We start from the raw sequence: 22,740 nt of genomic DNA, 5'->3' as shown, positions 1-22,740 counted from the left end.
CAATATATATGGCACTTTTATGTTGCAAAGAATGCACACAAATGCCTGAAAATGCTTTTAAAGGCAACCCACTGCACTCAGTGTCCTTAATCTACATAAGGCTATATCTAACCTATGCTTTAAAACCCGCAGCAGTGGTGTGGCCATTCAGGATCAGGCTGGAGCTCAGACTCTGGGGAGTGGATTAAGATGAGGTATGATGCTGTTCTTAGCATCATAGCATAAGCCCAAGTCTGTAGACCCAGGCTCAGCAATTTGTTGTTGGGGATTTTTAAAACCCAGTGTAGATGCACCTCAGCTCTGATCTTCTTATCTCCCAAGTCTAAACAATCCCCAATGGTAGGCAAGGGTGCTTCAGTCCAGCAAACCCAGAGCAGTTCTCTAGCCATGACCAGCTCCTGCCCCACAAGGTCATTTTATTTCTTTGAACAACTCTGGTGATGCTTTATCAATAAATTAATTTCCATTGTATAACTTCTTTTATGTAGCCCTGTGCCACCTACAGTTCTGGACATCTGATCTGCTTCCCTCCTCTGCAGCTAATAGCAATGGATAAAAGTCTTGGAACTACATGCCCTTGGCAGCGGTACGTGGATGGCAGTTATGTTGCTGCCACCTGCTTTCCTCTGTTTTATTTTTTTTACGGGGGGGGGGTGCTCTTGTGGGGACAATTGCAAGCAGTGTTTGCCCTCCCAGCCTCTCTTCCCTAGCTTGGTTTACCGTCAGGTGACTTAAATCACCCTGAGCCTCTCTGCTAGTTCCTCTGCACCGCTCAGACATGGCAGAGCAAACAGATACACACAGGGCAAACTCTATAAACACTACCCCACCTGTGTGACAGCCTTCTTGAGCTTGGAAGATGGTGGGCAGCCAGCACCCAGCCTTTTGGCTCATATTCTGTTATATTCTGGGGCCATGAGTTGAGTCGAAGAGGATGCGTGGGTGAGTCCAAAATGGGAGAAAAAAAAAAAGAACAGGAGTCTCTGAACAGATGACGAAGAAGCTTGAAAGAAGAGGACACCACCAGTCAGCCAAGTCCCAAGGGGAGACCTGCAGGACCACAAATTGCCCTCTTCCACTGTTGGGTCTTGAGTGCCCCAGGAAAAGTCAAGCTCAAACATCACCCTCCTTCCCTGTTTGCCAAGGTCTCCAGTATCTTATCCACTCCCCACTCCCAGCTGGAAAGAGTTCAGCCAGGGAGGTGCCTGGGGGTATATCTAGACAGTGACACTCCTGCCTCTGCCCCCAGCATCAAATCTCAAAGCACACATCAATTGACAGGCTAAAAATAGCTGTGTACTTGCTCTGACTTGAGCTGGAGTGCAGGTTCTGAAACCACGCATCCTGATCAGCGGTCCACTATCCCTGATAGCAGACAGCTCTTGCAGGTTATTGTTTTTGTTAGCAATGTCAACAAAATCTACCTGACTTAGTCTACCAAAACCAGTTGATTTAGAAGCGGGCATAGACATAGCAAAGATTTGAGACCTTCTCACATTGTTCCAGAGCTGCAGGAGGCCTACCCTAGCACTGAACTTTCAGCTGCTAAGCCTCAAAGCATTGTGTACACCGATCATTCTATGGGCAGTCACATTACAATAGATTTATGCTGAATCTCTGTGACGAAGATCAGATATCTTCCAGGCTTCATTTTATAAGTGCGGGCCCTTCCCCAGAACACATGAAGGATTGCACAGAGGTTCTACTGTAGGTGCTCATCTCTTTAAAATAGTCGTGGTTAGCCCAGGGCAGTATCTGTGTAGCCCAGGGCACTCACGTGTCTTCCAGATTCTCTGGTCCTCAGAACTCATTCTACACTAGCAACTACTTTCAAAAGGAACTCTGAAAGAAGGGCCCCTTTTGAAATTCCCCACAGCATCCACACACAATCCATACCCTCTCCAAATTAACTTCGAAAGAAGTTGGCTGGTCTTTCGAGATTGGTCCTGTGTTCCCATGGTAGGAAGAGTGTCCCCTTTCGAAAGATTCTGTCAAAAGAGAGCGTGTGTACGCGGTCCGTGGATGGCTATTTCGCAAGAGGTAGTGCTCCATGACATCTGTCAGCTGGCAGGCAGAGGCACCGCTGATGGTGCAAGCGAAGCTCTGTGGCTCCTGCGCCCGGCTGCGTTTAAAGCCGCAGTCTCCCACAAACCCCTAGGCAGGAAGCTGAGAGCATGCTGGTAGCAGGGAGCCCACACTGCTGAGCTGCACGCTTCCTCAAGTGATGCCTGAGGTAAATGCTTGTACTCCCTGAACTCATGGTCAGCACCCCAGACCCCTGCCCCTCCAGAGGCCCCACAGAGACAGTAGGGAGATTCCCAGGGCTCCTTCCTGGATGGAAGCTGAACTCCGGGACCCCCTCTCCTTCTGAGAGGCACTCGGAGGGGCTCACCAGCTGGGGCCACCCTACCAGCACCACAGACCAGGTACATGCCAAGGAGAAGCAGCTCTGGCAGGGGTACTGCAAGGCCAGGGATGCAGCCACACAGTCGGGGCAGTGCCCATCAGCTGCCCCTACTTCAAAGAACTGGACCACGCAGCACCTCCAGCCGTGGTCCTGGGCATGGCCAAGATGGAGATGGAGACAGAGCCAGGGATGAACATAAAGGATCGCCCGGGACGGCCAGCCACCTCTAGGCTCCAGCGGATAGTCCAGCAGCCAAAGGTCACCACCAATGATGAGGGCTCCAGCAAGGGGGCCCTCATCATCGACATCCCCTCCGGGCCATCCAGAGTTCCTGGAGGCACCCTCAGGTAGGTTTCGTGCATCCCAGTAGCACGGGAACCCAGGGAGGGGGCGCTCAGTCCTGCCCAAGGTGGCCACAGCCCACCCACATGGTCGCTGGCCCCAGTCCAGATGCAACCTGGATGGCCATGCTCCCAGGGCTCTGGAGAGAGCTGTAAGCAGCACTCAGCAGCAGCCATCCTGAACAGCACCATGGGCCACACAGCCATGGAGCGACCAGGGTGTGAGGGTCAGACAGAAGCCTGCGCTTGCTTCACCCATGTGGGGATCTCTGGAGTCCAGATGGCACTGGGCCTCTGGGATGGTGGAGGGAGGGGAGGAGACACAGGGGCCAATGCACGGGACTAACAGCCAATCCTCTCTCCTCTTCTGCCTCCAGAGCTCCAGCACCTGGGTGCCAGCTAAGCCCTGTCCATGGGCCAGGGAGGCCTGCCATGGAGGGTGAGGGGGTGTGGCCCGTATCCCGACCAGGGATGGCACGGGGCCGCAGAGGACTCCGCACACACCACTGTCCTGTGGGCCCTTGCTGGCGTACTGTGGGAGTGGCTAGTGATGGAGCGGCGGGCCTGGGACAGGGTGGCAGTCAGCCTGGGACAGAGTAGAAGCCGGCCTGGATGTGCTCACCCAGGCTGTGACCACTCATGTGACCCCACCTGCCGCCCCCTCACAAGCCCCTCCCACCCCCACTTCACCTGCTCCCCCCTTAAGCCCCCTCATACCTTCGACCTCACCCCCACCGACCCCAACCTCGCTATCCTGATCCCACCCAACCGACCCCCAGCAAGCCTCCTCCAACTGGCCAACCTGATAATGGCCAGCGCTGGCCATGTGGAAGCAGCTTCTCTGCCCCACCCTTCCCCTGGGTGGACCCTGGAAAGCCCGCAGATGCTGCACCCAAGCAACACCCCTACCTCCCCCTGCTCCCAGCCCCAGTGGGGACCCAGTCGAGGGTTAAGGCCCCCACCACCCCCCAAGCCGTGGTGGCTGCCCCCCACCCCAGGCTCCCCTTGCACATAGTTTCTCCCACCCCCATAGTTGGTACTATTATTAAGAACAAGATATTTCTGTTCTATGCCCAGTAAAACATTTATTCCCACTTACCCCTGTGTATGTGCATGCGGGTGGTGGTGGAGGGTGTGTTTGTGTGGGGGATCATTGTGTCTCCCAGGCAAAAGCCTTTCACAGGGCCTCCCTTACCCACTCCCCATCTCGCTGGGCCTGGTGGCACAGGCTGGCGGCTGGCTGCTTGTGCTGCACCCAGCTGCTCGTAGCTATGCTCAGCCTCAGCTGCCCACCCCTGCACAAAGGCTTCGTGCTTGGCCTCCACAAGGCTCTCCAGCCTTGATAGAAGGCACTGGAAGTGCCCCTTAAGATGGCCAAATGCCCTCTCGACCATATTACGGGCCTGGTTAAGCCACCCATTAATAATGTCCTGGCTAGGCTGCATGGATCCCATGTACAGCCACATGAGCCATGGCTGCAGGGGGTAGGCAGTGTCGGCAACAATGCAGGGTGGCATCTTGGTGTCCCTGACTGGGAGCTCCCGCCAGAGGATATAGGTCCCCTCACCCATCCGGCAGCTAAGCCACAAGTTCCGGCACACCTGGGCATTGTGGGTGAGTCCAGCCCAGCCCATGCATATGTCCATGAACTGACTCTGGGTGCTGATGAGCGCTTGAAGCACCATGGAGTGGTAGCCCTTGTGGTTGACATAGGCCCCATTGCTGTGCTCCGGGGCCTGGATGTGATGTGGGTGTCATTCAGCACCACAAAGCAGTTGGGGAAGCCCAACTCCTTGAATCCCATGAGAGTGACATCAAGGTCCCCGATGTGGAGGAGGAGGACGTCGTTGATGCCCCAGACGACCTGCAGGGTGCGAGGGAAGAACATGCTCATGAGTATGAACTGGGGAACTGCGTGCCCACCCATTCCCTTCCCCACCACCCTGTCCCTGACCCCATACCCTACAGACCATTCCTCCCAGGGACACCTTGCCCCTACCCTCAGCAGGCACCCTGTCCCCATCCCCTTCTGTGTCCCTGCGGGGGGCCAACCCCCCACAGATCCCCAGTGCTGTTCCTTGTCAGTGAGCCCCCTCCCCACAGCCTGTGGTGGGAAGGGGCCCCAAGCATGGCTCACCTCGATAAGGACGGCCCTGAGAGTGGCCATGCCCACCCTGAACTGGTGGCTGATGGATCGGTGCCTGTCCGGGGTGTCCAGCTTCCACAGGTCAATGGCCACACTTCTGCAGGGGGAGCGTAGGCCTCATGCAGGTGTCGCGGTGCTGGAGGGCTGGGGCGAGCCAGTGGCACAGCTCCAGGAATGTCCCCTTGGTCATCCTGAAGTTCTGCAGCCACCAGTCAATGCCCCAGTCCTCCAGCACCAGATGGTCTCAACAGTCCGTGCTTGTGGAGTAGCCCCACAAGCAGCGGATGGCCTGGGGGACTTGGCGAGGGCATCACACTCTGAGGACAGTGTGCAGGATGGTGGCTATCAGGGTGCCACCTGAAGCCACTGCAGGATGGCAGCCAGCACCGCAGCCAGTGCACTGGCCACAGCCTGGATGGGTGGCGGTGAGGAGAAACTGCTCTGTGTTCACGTTGTGCCCCACGGTGCCTCCTCTGCACGTCTCTGTCCACTTGCTTCAGGACAGCTAGCCAGCCCTCAGCGTGTGTAGGGCGAGGGTCTTAGGGAGGGTCCCTTTAAAGAAACATCTGGCGATAGCCCCAGAAGGGCTTGTCCTCCATGTGACCCTGCGCCTGCGGTATTTCGTGGCCCTTTTCTTTTGAAAGGGCACCCTGGATGTGTGAACGGTCTCTTTGGAAAGGGCAGGTCGTCCCTTCGATCCACGTTTGCTGTGTGGGTGCTTGCTTTCCAAAGGCCATCTTTCAAAATGTATTTTCGAAAGATGCCCTCTCGAAAATGCGTTGTAGCATAGACGCAGCCCAAGTAATCCATCCTCTTCTGTGAGCTACAGAGAGGAAGGGACCAGCCCAAACATCCAGAATTGTGGGAGACGCTACTAGCAAACAGGAAATTATCCGTAGGAAAAACTTAGTCCAGAAGACAATATGGCATCAACTTTGGTTTTTAGATTTCCAATTCCTTTTTAACTTTACATTTCTGCATGTCATAAAATTTTCCCCATCTTATAAAAATTAATTTACATAAAACAGACTCAAAAGATATTAAGAAGGTTTGGTAAGATAATCTGGAAATGGATTTTTCTAATATTAAAAGTAAAACAAACAAAGAAACAAAAAAAAACAATTCTCACAATGAGGCCACCATGAACTCCACTTCCTCGAAGGTTTGGTGCATATTCTGCCAGATCTACTGATCTGAGCCATTCCATCACTCTGTGATTGGACCACTGCACTACTTCAGAAGGCGAAATATTATTCTGGAAAAGTAACCAGAAAAAGACAATATTTTTTTAAACAGAAAACATAGCTCAAACATTATTAATTTTTTGCATAGTTGTGAATGATTTGCCAAACTTTAGAGACTGGGAAAATAATGGACAAAAAGTGGTTGAATAATTAGATGTAAATGCATGATTCAGTGAATAATTTATACAACCAGCTCTGGAACTTACATATGCCATATACCTACTGCCATGGTAGTTCATCTCACTGACAGTGCAGAGTTGGTCCCAGTGGGTGACCAAACAATGGGACTTCCACCTTACACCATAGGAAACTGTTCCACAGTGTTGAGAGGTCTCATTTTGGAAGCTTTTCTGGATATTCAATCAAAATTGCCCCTTTCTCAGTGCATCCCAAATTTTCCAGTTATAATACCTATTTCAGATCACCAGTCTCCCTTGCATATTAGGAACACAGAAGGAAGCTCCCTGGGATTTAGCCTGGTGATAGGGAAGAGGATAAGTAGCAACTTATACTATCCCTCTTTGGGAGGCGGAACTTCCCTGAGGAGACTCCAAAGGCAGCTTTTGTATTCAGAGTCAGTATTTTGTCTTGAAAATATTGTATTTTCTTTCACACCCACCCTTGACTTGTGTGGGATAAACAAGCATAGGTGCAGTGTCACTAGACTCAAGACACATGCTTTTCTTCTTTACCTCATCAACTGGCCTCCGACGCAGACAATGGGGGTTGAACTGGTTGACATGCAGCACATGAATGGCACATTTAATACTGAGATGATGCAGCTGGCTGGTGACTTTCAGAAAAAGAAGGTCATTCTGAAAGAGGAAAAGCCTGGGTAAGTGCACAGAATATCACTACACAATGGGATTTTCCCTCCCTTGGAAAATATAAGTCAAGTTCCAAATGTGCTGTAACATTTGTATGTACCAAAGAAATTCAGGTTATATCAGTGATACATGTTCCTGTTTAAAAAATGGTTACATCTTAATAAAATTAATCTAGAACTGCAGGTAAAGGTTGAGTAAGACAGTGTGCACATCAGGGTCATACTTACTATAGCCACATTTAAACTAAGTAGTAGGTATTAAGGTTGTAGCATGGTTTCTTTGATCAATATAGGCAGAAGTTTCCTTCTGAGAACAGTGCTAATTAAAGTTATATTATGGACTAATACCCAGCTAAACTGTATAACTGAATAATAGTAGTTACAAGGAAAAAAAATGCAAAATCTAGCTATAATTTGTGTGGTTTTGATACCAATTTGGTTAAGGCCTTACAAGTATGGGGCTGACTGCTGGGCTCCATTTGTTAAGTATCATTGTTACCGAGTGAACAAGATGAACACACTGAGCTGCACACACTCTAGGTCATTATGCTTGAACATACTATGTGGAGATGATACTGGTAGTCAGGTATCATGCAGGAACGATGGACAGCTATACCTCCTGTATGCTATTCCTAAGTTAGATATTGAGAACATTGGCTTATCTTTGGGTGGCTCTCACTGTATCATTCATCAGATAACATGACCCCATCCTGCCAATTTTTGCCTTGTATCGCTCCTTTGGACTACTCAAATTGAAAAGAAAGTCCCAAGACTATAAGGAGTATTGTTGGAAAGTCATCAGTAAAACTGTAGTTAATTCCCCCTTTTCCCTGAATTCTGCTTATTAGCAAACCATTGGTTGACAGCAAAGAGTTGCTATTACATGGCAGTTGCTAATAAGCAGAAGGCAGATTTATCCAGCAGCAGCTAGAGAAGAAAGCACTGGGCAGGCTCTCCTGACTGAAGTCTTGAAAACAGGCCAGCAGGGAGGGAAGTTACAGCTCAGATGCCACAGAGCTACTCAGTATCTCTCCCTGCACTCTCCTGGATTCAGGGTTCAGCACATCCTTCCCTGCATGCACTCCCCTGGCAAGCCACAGCTTGGATAAGGCAGAGAGAAGTGCTGTGCAGCTTCATGACTGTGCAGCTTCATGGCCACAGCCTGCCTTTCCCTGCCACTGCTCTGCCCACAGTCTCCCTCCCAGCCCACAGTCCCTTTTTTTCCTGTGTGGTCCCTGCCAGCAGGCAGGTTTGCTGGGCTGTGGTCACAAAAGGAAGTACAGGAATGCGCTATGCATGCTTGCAGGCAAGTTTGCAAGGCTGCACCCAGGAAAGATACACACATCTCCTAGAACTGGAAGGGACCTCAGGAGATCATCTAGTCCAGTCCCCTGCCCTCTTGGCAGGACCAAGCACCCTCCCTGACATCTATTTGCCCCAGTCCCTAAATGGCCTCCCCAAGGATTGAGCTCACAACTCTGGGTTTAGCAGGTCAATGGCCTAGCATTTCCATCGCTGGCTGCAGCCTCACAAATCTGTGTGAAAGCAGTGCATTTCTTCCAAAAAAGTTGCTAATAAAGAGCAGGCTGTTGCTAATATCTGAATCCTATCAATGCTGATGTCACTGGGCTGGGACTAGTAATATGTAGCCATTCATCAGAAGCTGCTAACACCAGGATTGCTTTAAAGAAGAATCAATCCGAATGAAGAGAAAAGCAGGTTTATCTTACCACAGTTAAGTACCGCAACATTCTCCCGTCAACTCTGGATTCGTGAAACTGATCTTTGTACTGAGGTAAACCAATATCATCAAGCCATCCTGAAAATATAAAAAGAGTGGAGAAAAAAAAAAACTAATTTAGGGAGTTTTTTCAAATAAAAAAAAACAATCCTTGAAGATGAAATTCCAGGCCTTCTGCATCTTCACTCATACTCAGGGTCCTGCCTTCCCTTTCTCTAAGGCCAAGTTTACACTGGACCTGAAAGTTGATTTCAGATACACAATTCTAGCTATGGCAACTCTGCACCTGGAATTGATGTAGCAGAAATCAACTTGTGACTGTTTTCACTGAGGAAGGCTGAGGGGAGCTTTTCTCCCATCGACCTTTCATTACTCCTCCCAAGAGCTGGAGTACAGGGGTTGACTGCTGATCCCAGACAGATCAATTTCACATGTCTTTATCAGACATGGTTGCGTAGGTGGTGTAGCAGGGAAGGATTTGGTTTCTTTGACCATGGGATTCTGTTTCGTGAACAGGGATTGCTGAGAAGAGATGGGATCCACCTCACTAAAAGAGGAAAGAGCATCTTTGCGGGCAGGCTTGCAAACCTAGTGAGGCGAGCTTTAAACTAGGTTTGTTGGGGGGAGGTGACACAAGCCCGGAGGTAAGTGGGGAAGGAGGAGGGAACAATCAAGAGGGTTTCCTGGGTGAAGAAGAGAAAGAAGGCCAATCGGCTCCTTCTCTAACATGCTTGTACGCTAATGCCAGAAGCCTGGGGAACAAACAGGAAGAATTAGAGGCCCTGGCACAGTCACACAAGTATGAGGTGGTTGGAATAATGGAGACTTGGTGGGATGATTCGCATAACTGGAGCACGGTCATGGAAGATTATAAATTGTTTAGGAAGGACAGACAGGAGAGAAAAGGAGGAGGAGTTGTTCTCTACGTGAGGGAGCAGTATGATTGCTCAGAGCTCCAGTATGAGGAAGGAGAAAATCCAGTTGAGTGTCTTTGGGTTAAGCTTAGAGGTGGAAGTAACAGAGGTGATGTTGTAGTTGGTGTCTGTTACAGACCGCCAGATCAGGGAGAGGAGCTGGATGAGGCTTTCTTCAGGCAGCTTAGTGAAGCTTCAAAATCACAGGCCTTGGTTCTCATGGGAGACTTTAATCATCCGGACATTTGTTGGGAGGCCAATACATCAGCACACAGACAATCCAGGAAGTTTTTGGAGAATGTTGGGGATAACTTCTTGGTACAAGTGCTGAAGGAACCAACCAGGGGCTGTGTGCAACTTGACCTGCTGCTCACAAACAGGGAAGAACTAGTAGAAGAAATACAAGTGGGAGGGAACCTGGGCTGCAGTGACCATGAGATTGTAGATTTCAGGATCCGGAAGAAAGGAAGAAGGGTGAGCATTAACATACAGACCCTTGATTTCAGAAAAGCAGACTTTGACTCCCTAAGAGACTGGATGAGCAGGATCCCTTGGGAAACGAAGATGAAGGGGAAAAGAGTTGAAGAGAACTGGAAGTATTTTAAAGAAGTCTTACTGAAGGCACAGGAACAAACCATCCCGCTGCGTAGTAAGAAATGCAAACATGGTAGGCAACCAGCTTCGCTTAACAGGAAAATCCTTAGTCAGCTTAAATTCCAAAAGGATGCATACAAGAAATGGAAACATGGACAGTTGACTAAGGAGAAGTATAAACATACGGCTGGAGAATGCCGGGCAGAAATCAGGAAAGCGAAAGCACAATTGGAACTGCAGCTGGCAAGGGATGTGAAGAGTAACAAGAAGGGTTTCTGCAGGCATGTGAACAATAAACAGGTTATCAGAGAAGTTGTGGGGCCATTACTGGATGAGGGAGGTAACCTCATGACAGATGATGCAGGAAAAGCTGAAGTACTCAATGCTTTTTCTGCCTCAGTCTTCACGGACAAAGTCAACTTCCCCATGACGGTCCTAGATGATGCAGTATGGGAAGGTGGAGGGCAGCCATCTGTGGGGAAGGAACAAGTTCTGAGCTATCTAGAAAAACTAGATGTGCACAAGTCCATGGGTCTGGATTTAATGCACCCCAGGGTACTGAGGGAATTGGCAGAAGTCATTGCTGAACCTTTGGCCATTATCCTTGAAGACCCTTGTAGATTGGGGGAGATACCAGATGACTGGAAGAAGGCAAACGTAGTGCCCATCTTTAAAAAAGGAAAGAAGGACAATCCAGGGAACTATAGACCCGTCAGCCTTACCTCAATCCCTGGGAAAATAATGGAGGGAATCCTCAAGGAATCCATTTTGAAGCACTTGGAAGAGGGGAAAGTGATCAAAAGTAGCCAACATGGATTCACCGGGGCAAGTCCTGCCTGACCAATCTGATTAGCTTCTATGATGAGGTAACAAGCTCTGTGGACATGGGGAAGTCAGTGGATGTGATATACCTTGACTTCAGCAAGGCTTTTGATATGGTCTCCCACAACATTCTTGTCTGTAAGTTAAGGAAATATGGATTGGATCCTTGGACTATAAGATGGATAGAAAGCTGGCTTGATGGTCGGGCCCAACAGGTAGTGGTCAATGGCTCAACATCTGGATGGTGGTCTGTTTCAAGCGGAGTGCCGCAATGCTCAGTTCTGGGGCCGGTGTTATTCAACATCTTTATTAATGACCTGGCTGAGGGACTGGGTTACACCATCAGTAAGTTTGTGGATGACACAAAACTAGGGGGAGAGGTAGATACGTTGGAGCGTACAGAGAGAATCCAGAGAGACCTGGATAAATTGGAGGACTGGGCCAAAAGAAATCTGATGCGGTTCAACAAGGAGAAGCGTAGAGTCCTGCACCTGGGGTGGAAGAATCCCAAACACTGTTACAGGCTGGGGACCGACTGGCTCAGCAGCAGTACGATGGAAAGGGACCTAGGGGTTATGGTGGATGAAAGGCTGGATATGAGTAAACAGTGTGCCCTTGTAGCCAAGAAAGCTAATGGCATACTGAGGTGCATTAGGAGGAGCATTTCAAGCAGATCTAGAGAAGTAGTTATTCCTCTTTATTCGGCACTGGTGAGGCCACATCTGGAATATTGTGTCCAGTTTTGGGACCCCCAGTATAACAAAGGATGTAGATTTGCTGGAGCAGGTTCAGTGAAGGGCAACAAAAATGATTAAGGGTCTGGAGCATAAGACCTATGAGGATAGGCTGAGGGATTTGGGCTTGTTTAGTTCACAGAAGACTTAGAGGTGATTTAATAGCAGCCTTCAACTTCCTGAAGGAGAGCTCTAAGAAGGAGGGTAAGAAACTGTTTTCAGTGGTGTCAGATGGCAGAATAAGGAGTAATGGTCAGAAGTTGAAGAGGGAAAGGTGTAGGTTAGATATTAGGAAAAAACTACTTCACCAGGCGGGTGGTGAAGCATTGGAATGCGTTGCCTAGAGAGGTGGTGGATTTTCCATCCCTTGAGGTTTTTAAGTCCCGGCTGGACCAGGTCCTGGCTGGTATGACTTAGTAGGGGTTGATCCTGCTTGAACTCTGACTTGGTCGATCTTCCCAGAAGCGTAGACAAGCCTTCAGAGCTGGAGGCAGCTCTCACAAAAACTCACAAATAACATTCCTAAAGTGCTTAAGAGGACAGAATATATGACTGATCTTGTGACTTCTACAGGACCCTTGGTACTTGCATTCAGTCCTCCTCAGGGTGGTTAAATTGGAGGGGTGGTTTGATTCTTGGCCTTGAGGTATTTTAAGCTGAATTTTTGTTGCCTTTTTCTGAGTCCTAAATTTAGCTAGGGTACAAACTTCTATAGAAATCAAAAAGCAAGGAATCTTTGAAAACATACAGTCATATTTATTATAAGTGGCATTCCAAAAAGCCAAACTTTTAAAATATAAATCTCTAAAATATTCTACAAATGAAATCTTCCAGCTGACACTATGGTACAGCACATTTAGACAATCAAGCAAACCTTTAATCATCTGACTTTGACACATGTGTCAAACAAATACTTGAAAAATTTTTATTACTTCTCAGTTGAGGAGAAAAAGCTGCCTCTCCAGTCCCACAGTTCTTAAAGCACTTACGTGTCACCCAGATATGATCTAGTTGTGCAGATTTATCATCCTGTTTTGTATTTATTGATTTAACTGCCAAAACTAATTTCTTCCTGTGTAGAGGATGTTTTATTCCTAGTTCCTGTAATGAAAACCATCATTATAATAAATATGCAGTGACTTATTTCAGAACACATACATGTGAGAGAGACTGATTTTAGCTTTTGCTACATAAAGATGACTATGCGCCTTTTTGAATTAGCTGCTATATTTTCATGCTTAGAGCTAAAGACAGCCAATGAACTAATAGAATAAAGCACCAGACATTTACCCCTTTCTCTGAAAGCAATACTTTCAGATTTCTTACCTTTTCCATGTCCTGAGGTGTTGCTGTTAATAATGTGTGGCCAGAAATCACCCACTGCCGAGCAAAAATAACATACTGACCAAGACCGAAGTCCTCAAGCCAGTTACAGACTCTTTCCGTGCTCCACTGAGCAAAGGGAGCATTGTAGTCACTGAAAAGCACAAGTGCAGTATGAGGATCAAAGAGAATTAACTGACACATCAGAAAAGCTCTCTTACCTGGCATTGTGAGGTTAGTGATGCTTTAACAATAGCTTTATTTTAGCTAATGTCACATTTAAATGTATTTTTTTCCAATTTCCATTAGAAAATTAAGTCCCCCATTATCTTCAGTCAACAGGACTGATAAATGCTTAAATGACTACAAATAAATCAACTTCAATTCATGGACCAATTGCTTATAAGTGGTTTTGATCTTGTTTGAAGAACAGCCAAAAGGTGCATTTGTCTCAGGGTCTCTGACAGGTGGGTAGATACTAACATGTACTGATGTGCTCTCTTTTCTCTGAATTTCAGTAAAAAGAACCGACACCCAGCCTGGCAGTACATAATATGATAAATATGCCTGCAATACAGAGTATGTTAATTTGAACGTTCTTACTCAGCAGAGAGGAGAAAGGAGAGAAGTTTCTAACATACATGTGGGGAGAATGAAGATGAAATCCTTGACTCGCAATCAGGTTATAGCTATTCCTAAAGCAGAGAATGAAGAGGAGCTCATGCCACAGTTGCTCTTTGTTATAAGAGCAATTATGGCTTCCTCAGACTTTCCAACCAGAAGCTGTAATTAATTACTCCCTGCAACACTGCAGAGGGGCTCCACCAGGAAAATCCTTTGGAGTTACAGTGAAATTCATTTGCAATTAAGTATGCCGGGCAATCCTTCACCACAGGAGATACACTTGGTTAAGTAATGCACAGGAAGTAAAAGAGGGTTGATTACCTCTTTTGCCCCTTTGTTTCCTTTGATCTAGATAATCGAGGTCCAGCGGTTGCACGGAGACCACCTCTTCGAAATTCAGCCAAACCTAGATCGTCTGCATGGAAGTTACCTGACTGAGTTCTTCTTATTCTTTACAGAGAGCAGGACACCCAGTATTAGTGCAAGATATACAGCATTTTCATTTCATTCATAAAAGACATGCAAAAGGCACACTAGTTCCCTTGCGGGGAGGGGTAGCTCAGTGGTTAGAGCATTGGCCTTGTAAACCCAGGGTTGTGCGCTTAACCCTTGAGGGGGCCTTTCAAGGACATGGGCTAGGTTAGATTTAAAAAAAAAAAACCTGCCAGGGATGGTGATAGGTCCTGCTGTAAGTGCAGGTGACTGGACTCAATGACCTCTCATGGTCCCTTCCAGTTCTATGCCATATGTGTATCTCCATGTTTCAGTCAGCTCTCCAGGAATCCCAAAACATTTATACTAAAGCTAGAGAGAAGATATGGAACGCACTGATAATTTCAGCTTTTTGTAAGTTCCAAGGAAACTTAAAATTGGGCTATTACATTTATTAGCTGAGACCATTCAATTTTTCCTGAGCAAACAATGATGGTTGCATAGTTACATCAGGCAGCTGAACCAAACTTTGTAGAAAGTAAGTTGTTCTGTAAGTAACACTGCTCAGTCCTGACACTGTATCCCAAACAGTCTAAATGCTGGGATTCGGCCTAGCAAAAAACTGGTGGTCTAAAAAAGGCAAGTGTCGGACAAGAAAAGACTAAACCTGTATATGCAACTTTTGCATTCAGAAATGAAAGGCTAGTGAAAAAAATGATAATTAAAGTTTTTGGTTTCCAGCTAATGTATTACACGAAGAAATCAGAAGACTTCCCCTGTATACTGAGTTTCATCTTCCACCATATCTGTTCCTTTGTTAGTACTGGAATCCATTTTCTTTTAGTCTGATGCATGCAAGTCTATGGGCCCAAGTGAACACACCAAATTGCTCTTTTTGCACATTGCATTTGACAGTTTGTTTTATGACAGGTCCAGAGTCTCTAGCTCTTCTAGAACATCGTGTACACTGAAAATGTTCTCATCTGAAATATGTTGACAGGACATGGATACAAAACTCAGAAGGTCTTACTTTCCCCATATTTTCCTGATGCCTTTTGGGCTCTTTCTATTTTCAGGAGACAATGGAGACTGTGGACCCGATTCTATTCCAGAAGAAAGAGGTGAAAGTTCATCTGAAGTTACTGTATCACCTGAGATTAAAAAAAAAAGGAGTAGACACGTTACTTTTAAACTATCTGTCCACAAAGTACAACACACTATTCAGAAACTACCTGTTTCACAGAAATGAAGCTAAAATTAATTCATTCACTAAAAATGTGCCACAATGCAAAAAGTGAGAATACACTCAATCTCTCGGCAAAAAGTTGAGTGTGTATCTCATTCATCTTCACCTCTGAAAATCATTTGGCTTGACACCATGTATGACAACAAATTCAAGGATTCCTACTTCAAAACCAGACAAATTCTTCTCCCAAGTACACTGGTGGATTTCCATTAATTTCAGAGGAACAGAATATAGCCCTTGTCAGTGGAAAGAAGTGAACTTCTGTCTCAGTAGTACCATTGATTTAGGGCAGGAGTGCACAAAGTGGGGGGCAGGCCCCCTGGGGGGGTTGTGAAATTTCGTAAGGGGGCCACAGCATGATCAGCTGCTGGATCTCAGACTCATCCATCTCATTAAAAACATTGAAATATGTTACTGTTTTATGTATGTGTATTCACATTTGTATACTGATTAATAAAGTTTTTACTTATTTTCGTACACATGCTGAAAGCTATATATATATATATATATATGTATAGTGGTAAAGTTACTCTTGTTCCAGAGCTCCAGGCCTCTGTTCAGTTCACTGGCCCCACATTAAGGACCCCATTGACCTTGTGGGAGCAGGAGGGGTGGCTGTCTGGGGGGAACCTGGGCCCCACCCATTCATTCCAGGTTCTGGCCCAGGGACCCAGTGGGGCTGCTGCCAGCAAGAAATGACTCCCTTCATCCTTAATACTGCAGCTCTTCTCCGTGGGCCACTTCCCCATACAATTCCTCCTGGTATCCCCTCCAGGTAGCAGCAAAAGCAGCATGTCCTCCCTCCTGGATCGGCTCCACCAGGTGATCAGTTCTTTCCAGCCCCTAGTTGAGTCTTGGGGGTCACCCGGATGGGGGATGGCCAGCCCCTTACTGCTGAAGCTCCTCCCCTCCTCTGCTGTCTCTCCTGTTCCTAAAACTCTCCTTGCCTGTCTCTACTCGCCTCCTTCACTCTCCTCAATCACCTCTCACACCTTCTCCCTGCCCTACTGGGGAAAGGGCTTTTAAAAGCAGTCTTAAGTGGGTCCAGTTGCCCCAACTGATTTAGAGCAGACTCCTCCCCAGCTGCTCCCACCCTGTCTGATTGCCAGCTCAGAACAGCCCTGCTTTTCCGTTGTGTACTCATTCCCCTGGTCTCACTCTGTCACAATATATATGAACATAACCAAAATTTCCGTTGGCTTGGATTACATTAGACAGGTTTGGCGGGGGTGTGGAGCCCTGCTAACTGCAGGGATGGAAACTGGGCCAATGTAGAAAGATTGCTCCTCCGTGATTCAGAAGGCTCCTTACATAGTAATGACACTCAATAAATAGCAGTTAGGGCAATGCACGGCTGCCACCACTTGTGGGAGTGTTAGGTGAGCTGTTTAAAGATTAGGAAAGATGGTGAGAGGCCCAAGAGACTTGTCAGAGTTGCTTTGTGTTGCTTGAGCACAGCTGACCTCATTGACCAACAGCAACAGCTGGTCTGGTCAATGCCCTTTACATTTTTGCCTGTAGCTAACAAAATAGTTCATCCATATTGGTAGCACGGCCCTCCGGTGGATGAAGTATCAGAACTGGCCATGAGCATTCTACAGCCAGTGTTCCATCTAATTTTTAACACCTGTGGGTGGAATAACTTTTCTTATGGGCATCAAGCCATCTGCAGATGTACACCACCATTAGAAACATTGCTTCCGGCTGTGAGCGCTCTGCTAATCATCTGGGCTGCTCCGGAATCTCTCCTGGGTGGCCACCCAAGCGCTCAGCTTACAACGAACACTTGTAACAGCTTCTAATTTCTTCTGTTCATAGAATCGTAGAACAATAGAGCTGGAAGAGACTTAAAAAGCCATCAAGTCCAGCCCCCTGCCCAAGGCAGGACCAAACCCATCAGATCAGCCCCACCAGGGCTTTGTCGAGGCAAGACTTAAACACCTCCAGGGATGGAGACTCCACTACTTCCCTGGGTAGACCATTCCAATGCTTCACCACCTTCCTAGTGAAAACGTTTTTCCTAATGTTCACCTGGACCTTCCCAACCACAACTTGAGACCGTTGTTTCGTGTTCTGCCATCTGGGACCACTGTGAACAGCCTCTCTCCAGCCTCTTTGCAACCTCCCTTCAGTAAGTTGAAAGCTGTTATCAAATTCCCCCTCAGTCTTCCCTTCTGAAGACTAAACAGACCCAATTCCCTCAACCTTTCTTCACAGGTCATATGCTCCAGCCCCCTAATTACTTTGGTCGCCCTCTGCTGGACCATCTCCAGTGTGTCCACATCCTTCTTATAGTTGGGGGCCCAGAACTGGACACAGTACTCCAGATGTGGCCTCACCAAAGCCGAATAAAGAGGAACAGTCACTTCTTTGGACCTACTGGCAACGCTCCTTTTGATGCAACCTAATATGCCATTAGCCTTCTTGGGTACAATGGCACACTGTCGACTCATGTCCAGCTTCTCATCCACTACAACTCCCAGGTCCTTTTCTGCAGAACTACTACGGAGCCAGTCAGACCCCAGCCTGTAACAATGCTTGGGATTCTTCCAGCCCAAGTGCAGGACTCTGCACTTGTCCTTATTGAACCTCATCGGATTTCTTGTGGCCCAGTCTTCCAATTTGTCTATGTCACTCTGGACCCTACCCCTACCCTCCAGCGTATCTACCTCTCTCCCTAGCTTAGTGTCATCCGCAAACTTGCTGAGGGTGCAATCCAACTCCTTATCCAGGTCATCGATAAATATGTTGAACAGAACTGGACACAGAACCGAACCTAGGGGCACTCCACTAGAAACCGACCGCCATCCCGACATCAAGCCATTGATCACTACCTGCTAGCCAGTTTACTATCCATCTTACCATCCATGTGTCCAATCCACATTCCTTTAACTTGCTGACAAGAATATTGTGGGAGACTGTATCAAAAGCTTTGCAAAAGTCAAGATAAATCACATCCATTGATTTTCCCCTATCCACACAGCCAGTTATCTCATTGTAGCAACTAATCAGATTGGTTAGGCATGACTTGCCTTTCATGAATCCATGCTGACTATTCCTGATCACTTTCCCCTCCTCCAAGTGCCTCAAAATGACTTCCGTGAGGAGCCCCTCCATGATTTTTCCAGGGACTGATGTAAGACTGACTGGCCTACAGTTCCGTGGATCATCCTTCTTCCCTTTTTTAGAGATGGGCACTACATTTGCCTTTTTCCAATCATCTGTGATCTCTCCTGATCTCCACCACTTTTCAAAGGTAATGGCCAAGGGCTCGTCAATGACATATGCCAACTCCCTCAGAACCCTCAGATGATAGGTCCGAGCCCATGGATTTATGTACGTTTAGCTTTTTTAGATAGCTCCTAACCTGTTCTTTCCCCACCAAAGACTGTCCACCTTCATCCCACAGTACATCACTTATCGCATTAGTCTGGGAGCTGTCCTTGTCCGTGAAGACAGAGGCAAAGAAAGCATTAAGTACTTCAGCTTTTCCTATGTCATCTGTCACTGGGTTACCTCCCTCGTCCAGAAGGGGCCCCACACCCTCTCTGATCACCTTCTTCTTGTTAACATGCCTGTAGACACTTTTCTTGTTATCCTTCACATTCCTCATGAGTCACAATTCCAGTTGCGCTTTTGCCTTTCTGATAACTGCCCTACATTCTCAAGCTATACATTTATACCCCTCCCTAGACATCTGTCCCAGTTTCTACTTTTTGTAAGCTCCCCTTTTGTGCCTAAGTTTTCCAAGGATTTCTCCAGTATGCCAGTCTGGTCTCTTGCTGTGCATCAGGATGGTTTCTTTCTGCGCCTTCAGTAGGACTTCCTTAAAATATTGCCAGTTTTCCTGGACTCCTTTTCCCTTCATGGTAGCACCCCAGGGCATTCTGCCCATCAGGTTCCTGAAGGAGTCAAAGTCTGCTTTTCTCAGGTCCAAGGTGTGTAATTTGCTGCTCTCTTTCCTTCCTTTGGACAGGATCCTGAAGTCTACCATCTCATTATCACTGCTTCCCAGGTTGTCACCCACCTCTACCTTCCCTATTAGTTCCTCCCTGTTTGTAAACAGCAGGTTGAGACACGCATGACCTCTGGTCGGGTCCTTCAGCACTTGTACCAAGAAGTGATCTCCAACATTCTCCAGTAATTTCTTAGACTGCTTGTGTACCGCCATATTGGTCTCCCAGCAGACGTCAGGGTAATTAAAGTCCCCCATGATAACAAGAGCCTTTGATCTGGAAACTTCTCTCAGTTGTCCAAAAAAAGCCTCATCTATCTCGCATCCTGATTTGGTGGCCTGTAGCAGACACCAACCACCACATCTCCAGTGCTGCCTACACCACTAAGCTTGACCCATAGATTCTCAACCGGCTTTTCTCCCTCTATGTACTGGAGTTCCAAGCAATCACAGTGCTCTCCTACATACAGTGCAAGTCCTCCTTTTCTCCTCTGCCTGTTCTTCCTGGACAGTTTATACCCTTTCATGACAGTGCTCCAGTCATCCAAGTCATCCCACCAACTCTCTGTTATCTGTTATCTGTTTATAATCGTGAAGTCTCAGATGATCCTGGTGTGTGGATCCAGGGCTAAATCATGGAGTTATGCCAGCCAAAATTTTGGGCCAGGATGACAAACACGAAATCCTGATTAGTTTTTTATGGCACCTCCTGATTATGCAGCTTTTCTATAGTGAGATAAAAGCTTCACAAATTTCTGAAATCATGAGGAACAGTATTTTTCTGGCACTCTATCTTCAAAATGCCGTAAGAAAGAAATGGAAACAGGGCTAGAGGTATGTTGCTGTTGTTCCTTTTATTTTCCCCTACTTCTTTCTTATGTATCTTGGCTACTGAGCAACTTGATTACATTTTGTGTCCAATCCCTAGTATAGGAGGGATACTTCCATGGAAAAAGATCTCACTTAGATGCACGGATTTCTCATATCACTTGGATAACACATTCAGCTTGCACTACACAGTTCTTCTGAACTAAGGCCACAATTCTCTCAAATTTACATGGTAGAGCTTGAGTACTAGATTCCAATCTCCTTTTAATCTCATGCATCTAATAAAGTGGATTTTTGGCCACAAAAGCTTATGCCCAAATAAATCAATCTCTAAGGTACAATAGGACTCCTCATTGTTTTTGTGGATACAGCTACCTCTCTGACACTAATTTCCCTATAATATGGAAAGAGAAATGACATTGACTACAATGGGAGTTTTGACACAGAAAACAATTTTAGACTGCAAGTCACCAGGAGCAGGACTTTTTTCACTGTAGCTAAGGGCAATGGGGTCTTGTTCAAACAGTAGTTATTAATGGTTTGCTGTCAAATAGAGAGAGTGTATTTAGTGCTGGGGTCAGTTGTGGATCCTGCACTAAAGACTAGAATTGATAATGGCATGTAGGCTTATACACTGGGGCCATGTCCACACTAGCCAAAAACTTCGAAATGGCCATGCAAATGGCCATTTCGAAGTTTACTCATGAAGCGCTGAAATACATATTCAGCCCCTCATTAGCATGTGGGTGGCCGCGGCACTTCGAAATTGACGTTGCTCACCGCCACGCGGCTCGTCCAGATGGGTCTCCTTTTCGAAAGGACCCCGGCTACTTTCGAAAAGGAGACCCGTGTGGGCGAGCCGCGTCAATTTCGAAGTGTCGCGACCGCCCGCATGCTAACGAGGCGCTGAATATGTATTTCAGCGCTTCATTAGTAAACTTCAAAATGGCCATTTGCATGGCCATTTCGAAGTGTTTGGCTAGTGTAGACGTAGCCTGGGAGATGTTAAGGGCTATTATACAGAGGGTGTTGAGTAGCTGTTTTCCATGTTTGCTGAAGGTAGGACAATAAACAATGGGCTTAATCTGCACCACAGGAGATTTAAATGAGATCTTAGGAAAAACTTTGTGACTATAAGGATAGTTGAGCTCTGGTACAGGCTTCCAAGGGACATTCTGGAATCCCACTCATCGGAGGTTTTTGAAAACAGGCTGGACAAACACTTATCACAGATGGTTTAGCCTTACTTGGTCCCTCCCACAGCACAGGAGGCTGGACTTTGTGACCTCTTAAGGGTCCTTCCAGCCCTACATTTCTATGATTCTTTAAGACTGGGGACTGTAGGCACAACCTCAACACAAATAATAAATAAAAATAGTTGAAGCTTTTCACATAAAGGGCAAGTTTATGTACAATATTTGTATTGGTTATGTTTATATTGGTTTATAATTAATATTTAATATTTTAATGATAATTTCTTAAGAGACTTTGCTTTAATAAAAATAGGATTTTTCTAAATCTCTTGTCACTGGCCTCTCTTCTGGTCTACAAGTTAATGGGAATTTTACCTGATTTTGGTGGAAGTAGAATAAATCCTTTGTTAAGTACTTCTGAAAATGCCTCACTAAAGATATGTCTATTCTTAAAATGCTCTGAAGTACAGTGGAGGAACTATGGTATTTTATTGGTAATGCTGCCTACACTTCTGGGAGGAGTTATCCTGTCACTGTAGTTACCACCTCCCAAAAAGAGACACATCTGAGGTGTGAATTTTTTGCACTCCAAGCAATGCTGATCTGCCAAAATAAGTTCCCAGTACGTTTCAGACCTAATACTTTTCAAAGGAAAAAAAAACAGTAAAGTAGCACTTTAAAGACTAACAAAATAATTTATTAGGTTTAAAGTGCTACTTTACTGCTTTTTTGTTTTGATAGCATATAGACTAGCATGGCTTTCTCTCTGTTACTTTTAAAAGAAAACTGTCCTATGGCTTCAGGGTTGTACTTGCTTAATTAGGACTCCCAACATGCACTGACAAGCATCATTTTTAAAAGGAGAAAAACAGAAAAGCAAGTAGGAAAATTCATAGTAGGTTACAGTTGTGTCTTGATTGGATACAGTACCTAATATTGGTGCACTAATACTCCTGATGCGATCTTCAGTCATTCCAAGAAGCAGATAGGCAGATGAAGAAGCAAAGATGATGGAAAATCCAGCAAAATAAAGTTACAGAAAAGAAAAGAAATAAATATCCAGGCATCAAAGGTGGCGGGAAAATGACAGAAAGCAAAGTTACACTGGAAATGAAAGTGGACTTGCAATGGCCAACGTGACACCTAAACAAATCTGTACAAATTGTCAGATAAAACAGATTGAGATGAGTTTTTTTGTTTATTAGTAGCAATACTTTTTCTTTTAACCTCTTCTCAGTCAATTGTAATGTGTTGCAAATCTATTGTACAGCTCAAAAATTGATAAACTTCTCAAAGGGAGCAATCTCCAAAGCTACATGGAATTACTGTAAAATTCCTTTCATGAAGGATGTTCGGGACTGGACAGGTGC

The 22,740-nt window shown here is 46.4% G+C and overlaps 1 protein-coding gene across 10 annotated transcripts in view; it reads right to left on the bottom strand.

The window, feature by feature from the left end:
• Positions 1-22,740, bottom strand: part of PPFIBP2 (PPFIA binding protein 2) — a 260,115-nt gene that overhangs the window by 10,687 nt on the left and 226,688 nt on the right. For 9 of the 10 annotated variants that reach the window (XM_074997329.1, XM_074997330.1, XM_074997322.1 and 6 more), the window contains 8 exons: positions 22,301-22,333; positions 15,179-15,299; positions 14,038-14,166; positions 13,096-13,246; positions 12,759-12,870; positions 8,695-8,783; positions 6,831-6,953; positions 6,024-6,149 (listed from right to left, as the gene is read on the bottom strand). In XM_074997329.1, coding sequence (XP_074853430.1) covers positions 6,024-6,149; positions 6,831-6,953; positions 8,695-8,783; positions 12,759-12,870; positions 13,096-13,246; positions 14,038-14,166; positions 15,179-15,299; positions 22,301-22,333 — 884 coding nt within the window. The remainder of the gene's footprint in view (positions 1-6,023; positions 6,150-6,830; positions 6,954-8,694; positions 8,784-12,758; positions 12,871-13,095; positions 13,247-14,037; positions 14,167-15,178; positions 15,300-22,300; positions 22,334-22,740) is intronic. The other variant, XM_074997325.1, reaches the window with a different exon arrangement.

The sequence above is a fragment of the Carettochelys insculpta genome, chromosome 6 (genome assembly GCF_033958435.1).
Source record: "Carettochelys insculpta isolate YL-2023 chromosome 6, ASM3395843v1, whole genome shotgun sequence".
In the NCBI taxonomy this organism is placed as follows: Eukaryota; Metazoa; Chordata; order Testudines; family Carettochelyidae; genus Carettochelys; species Carettochelys insculpta.
This window is presented reverse-complemented; position numbering and strand designations above follow the sequence as displayed.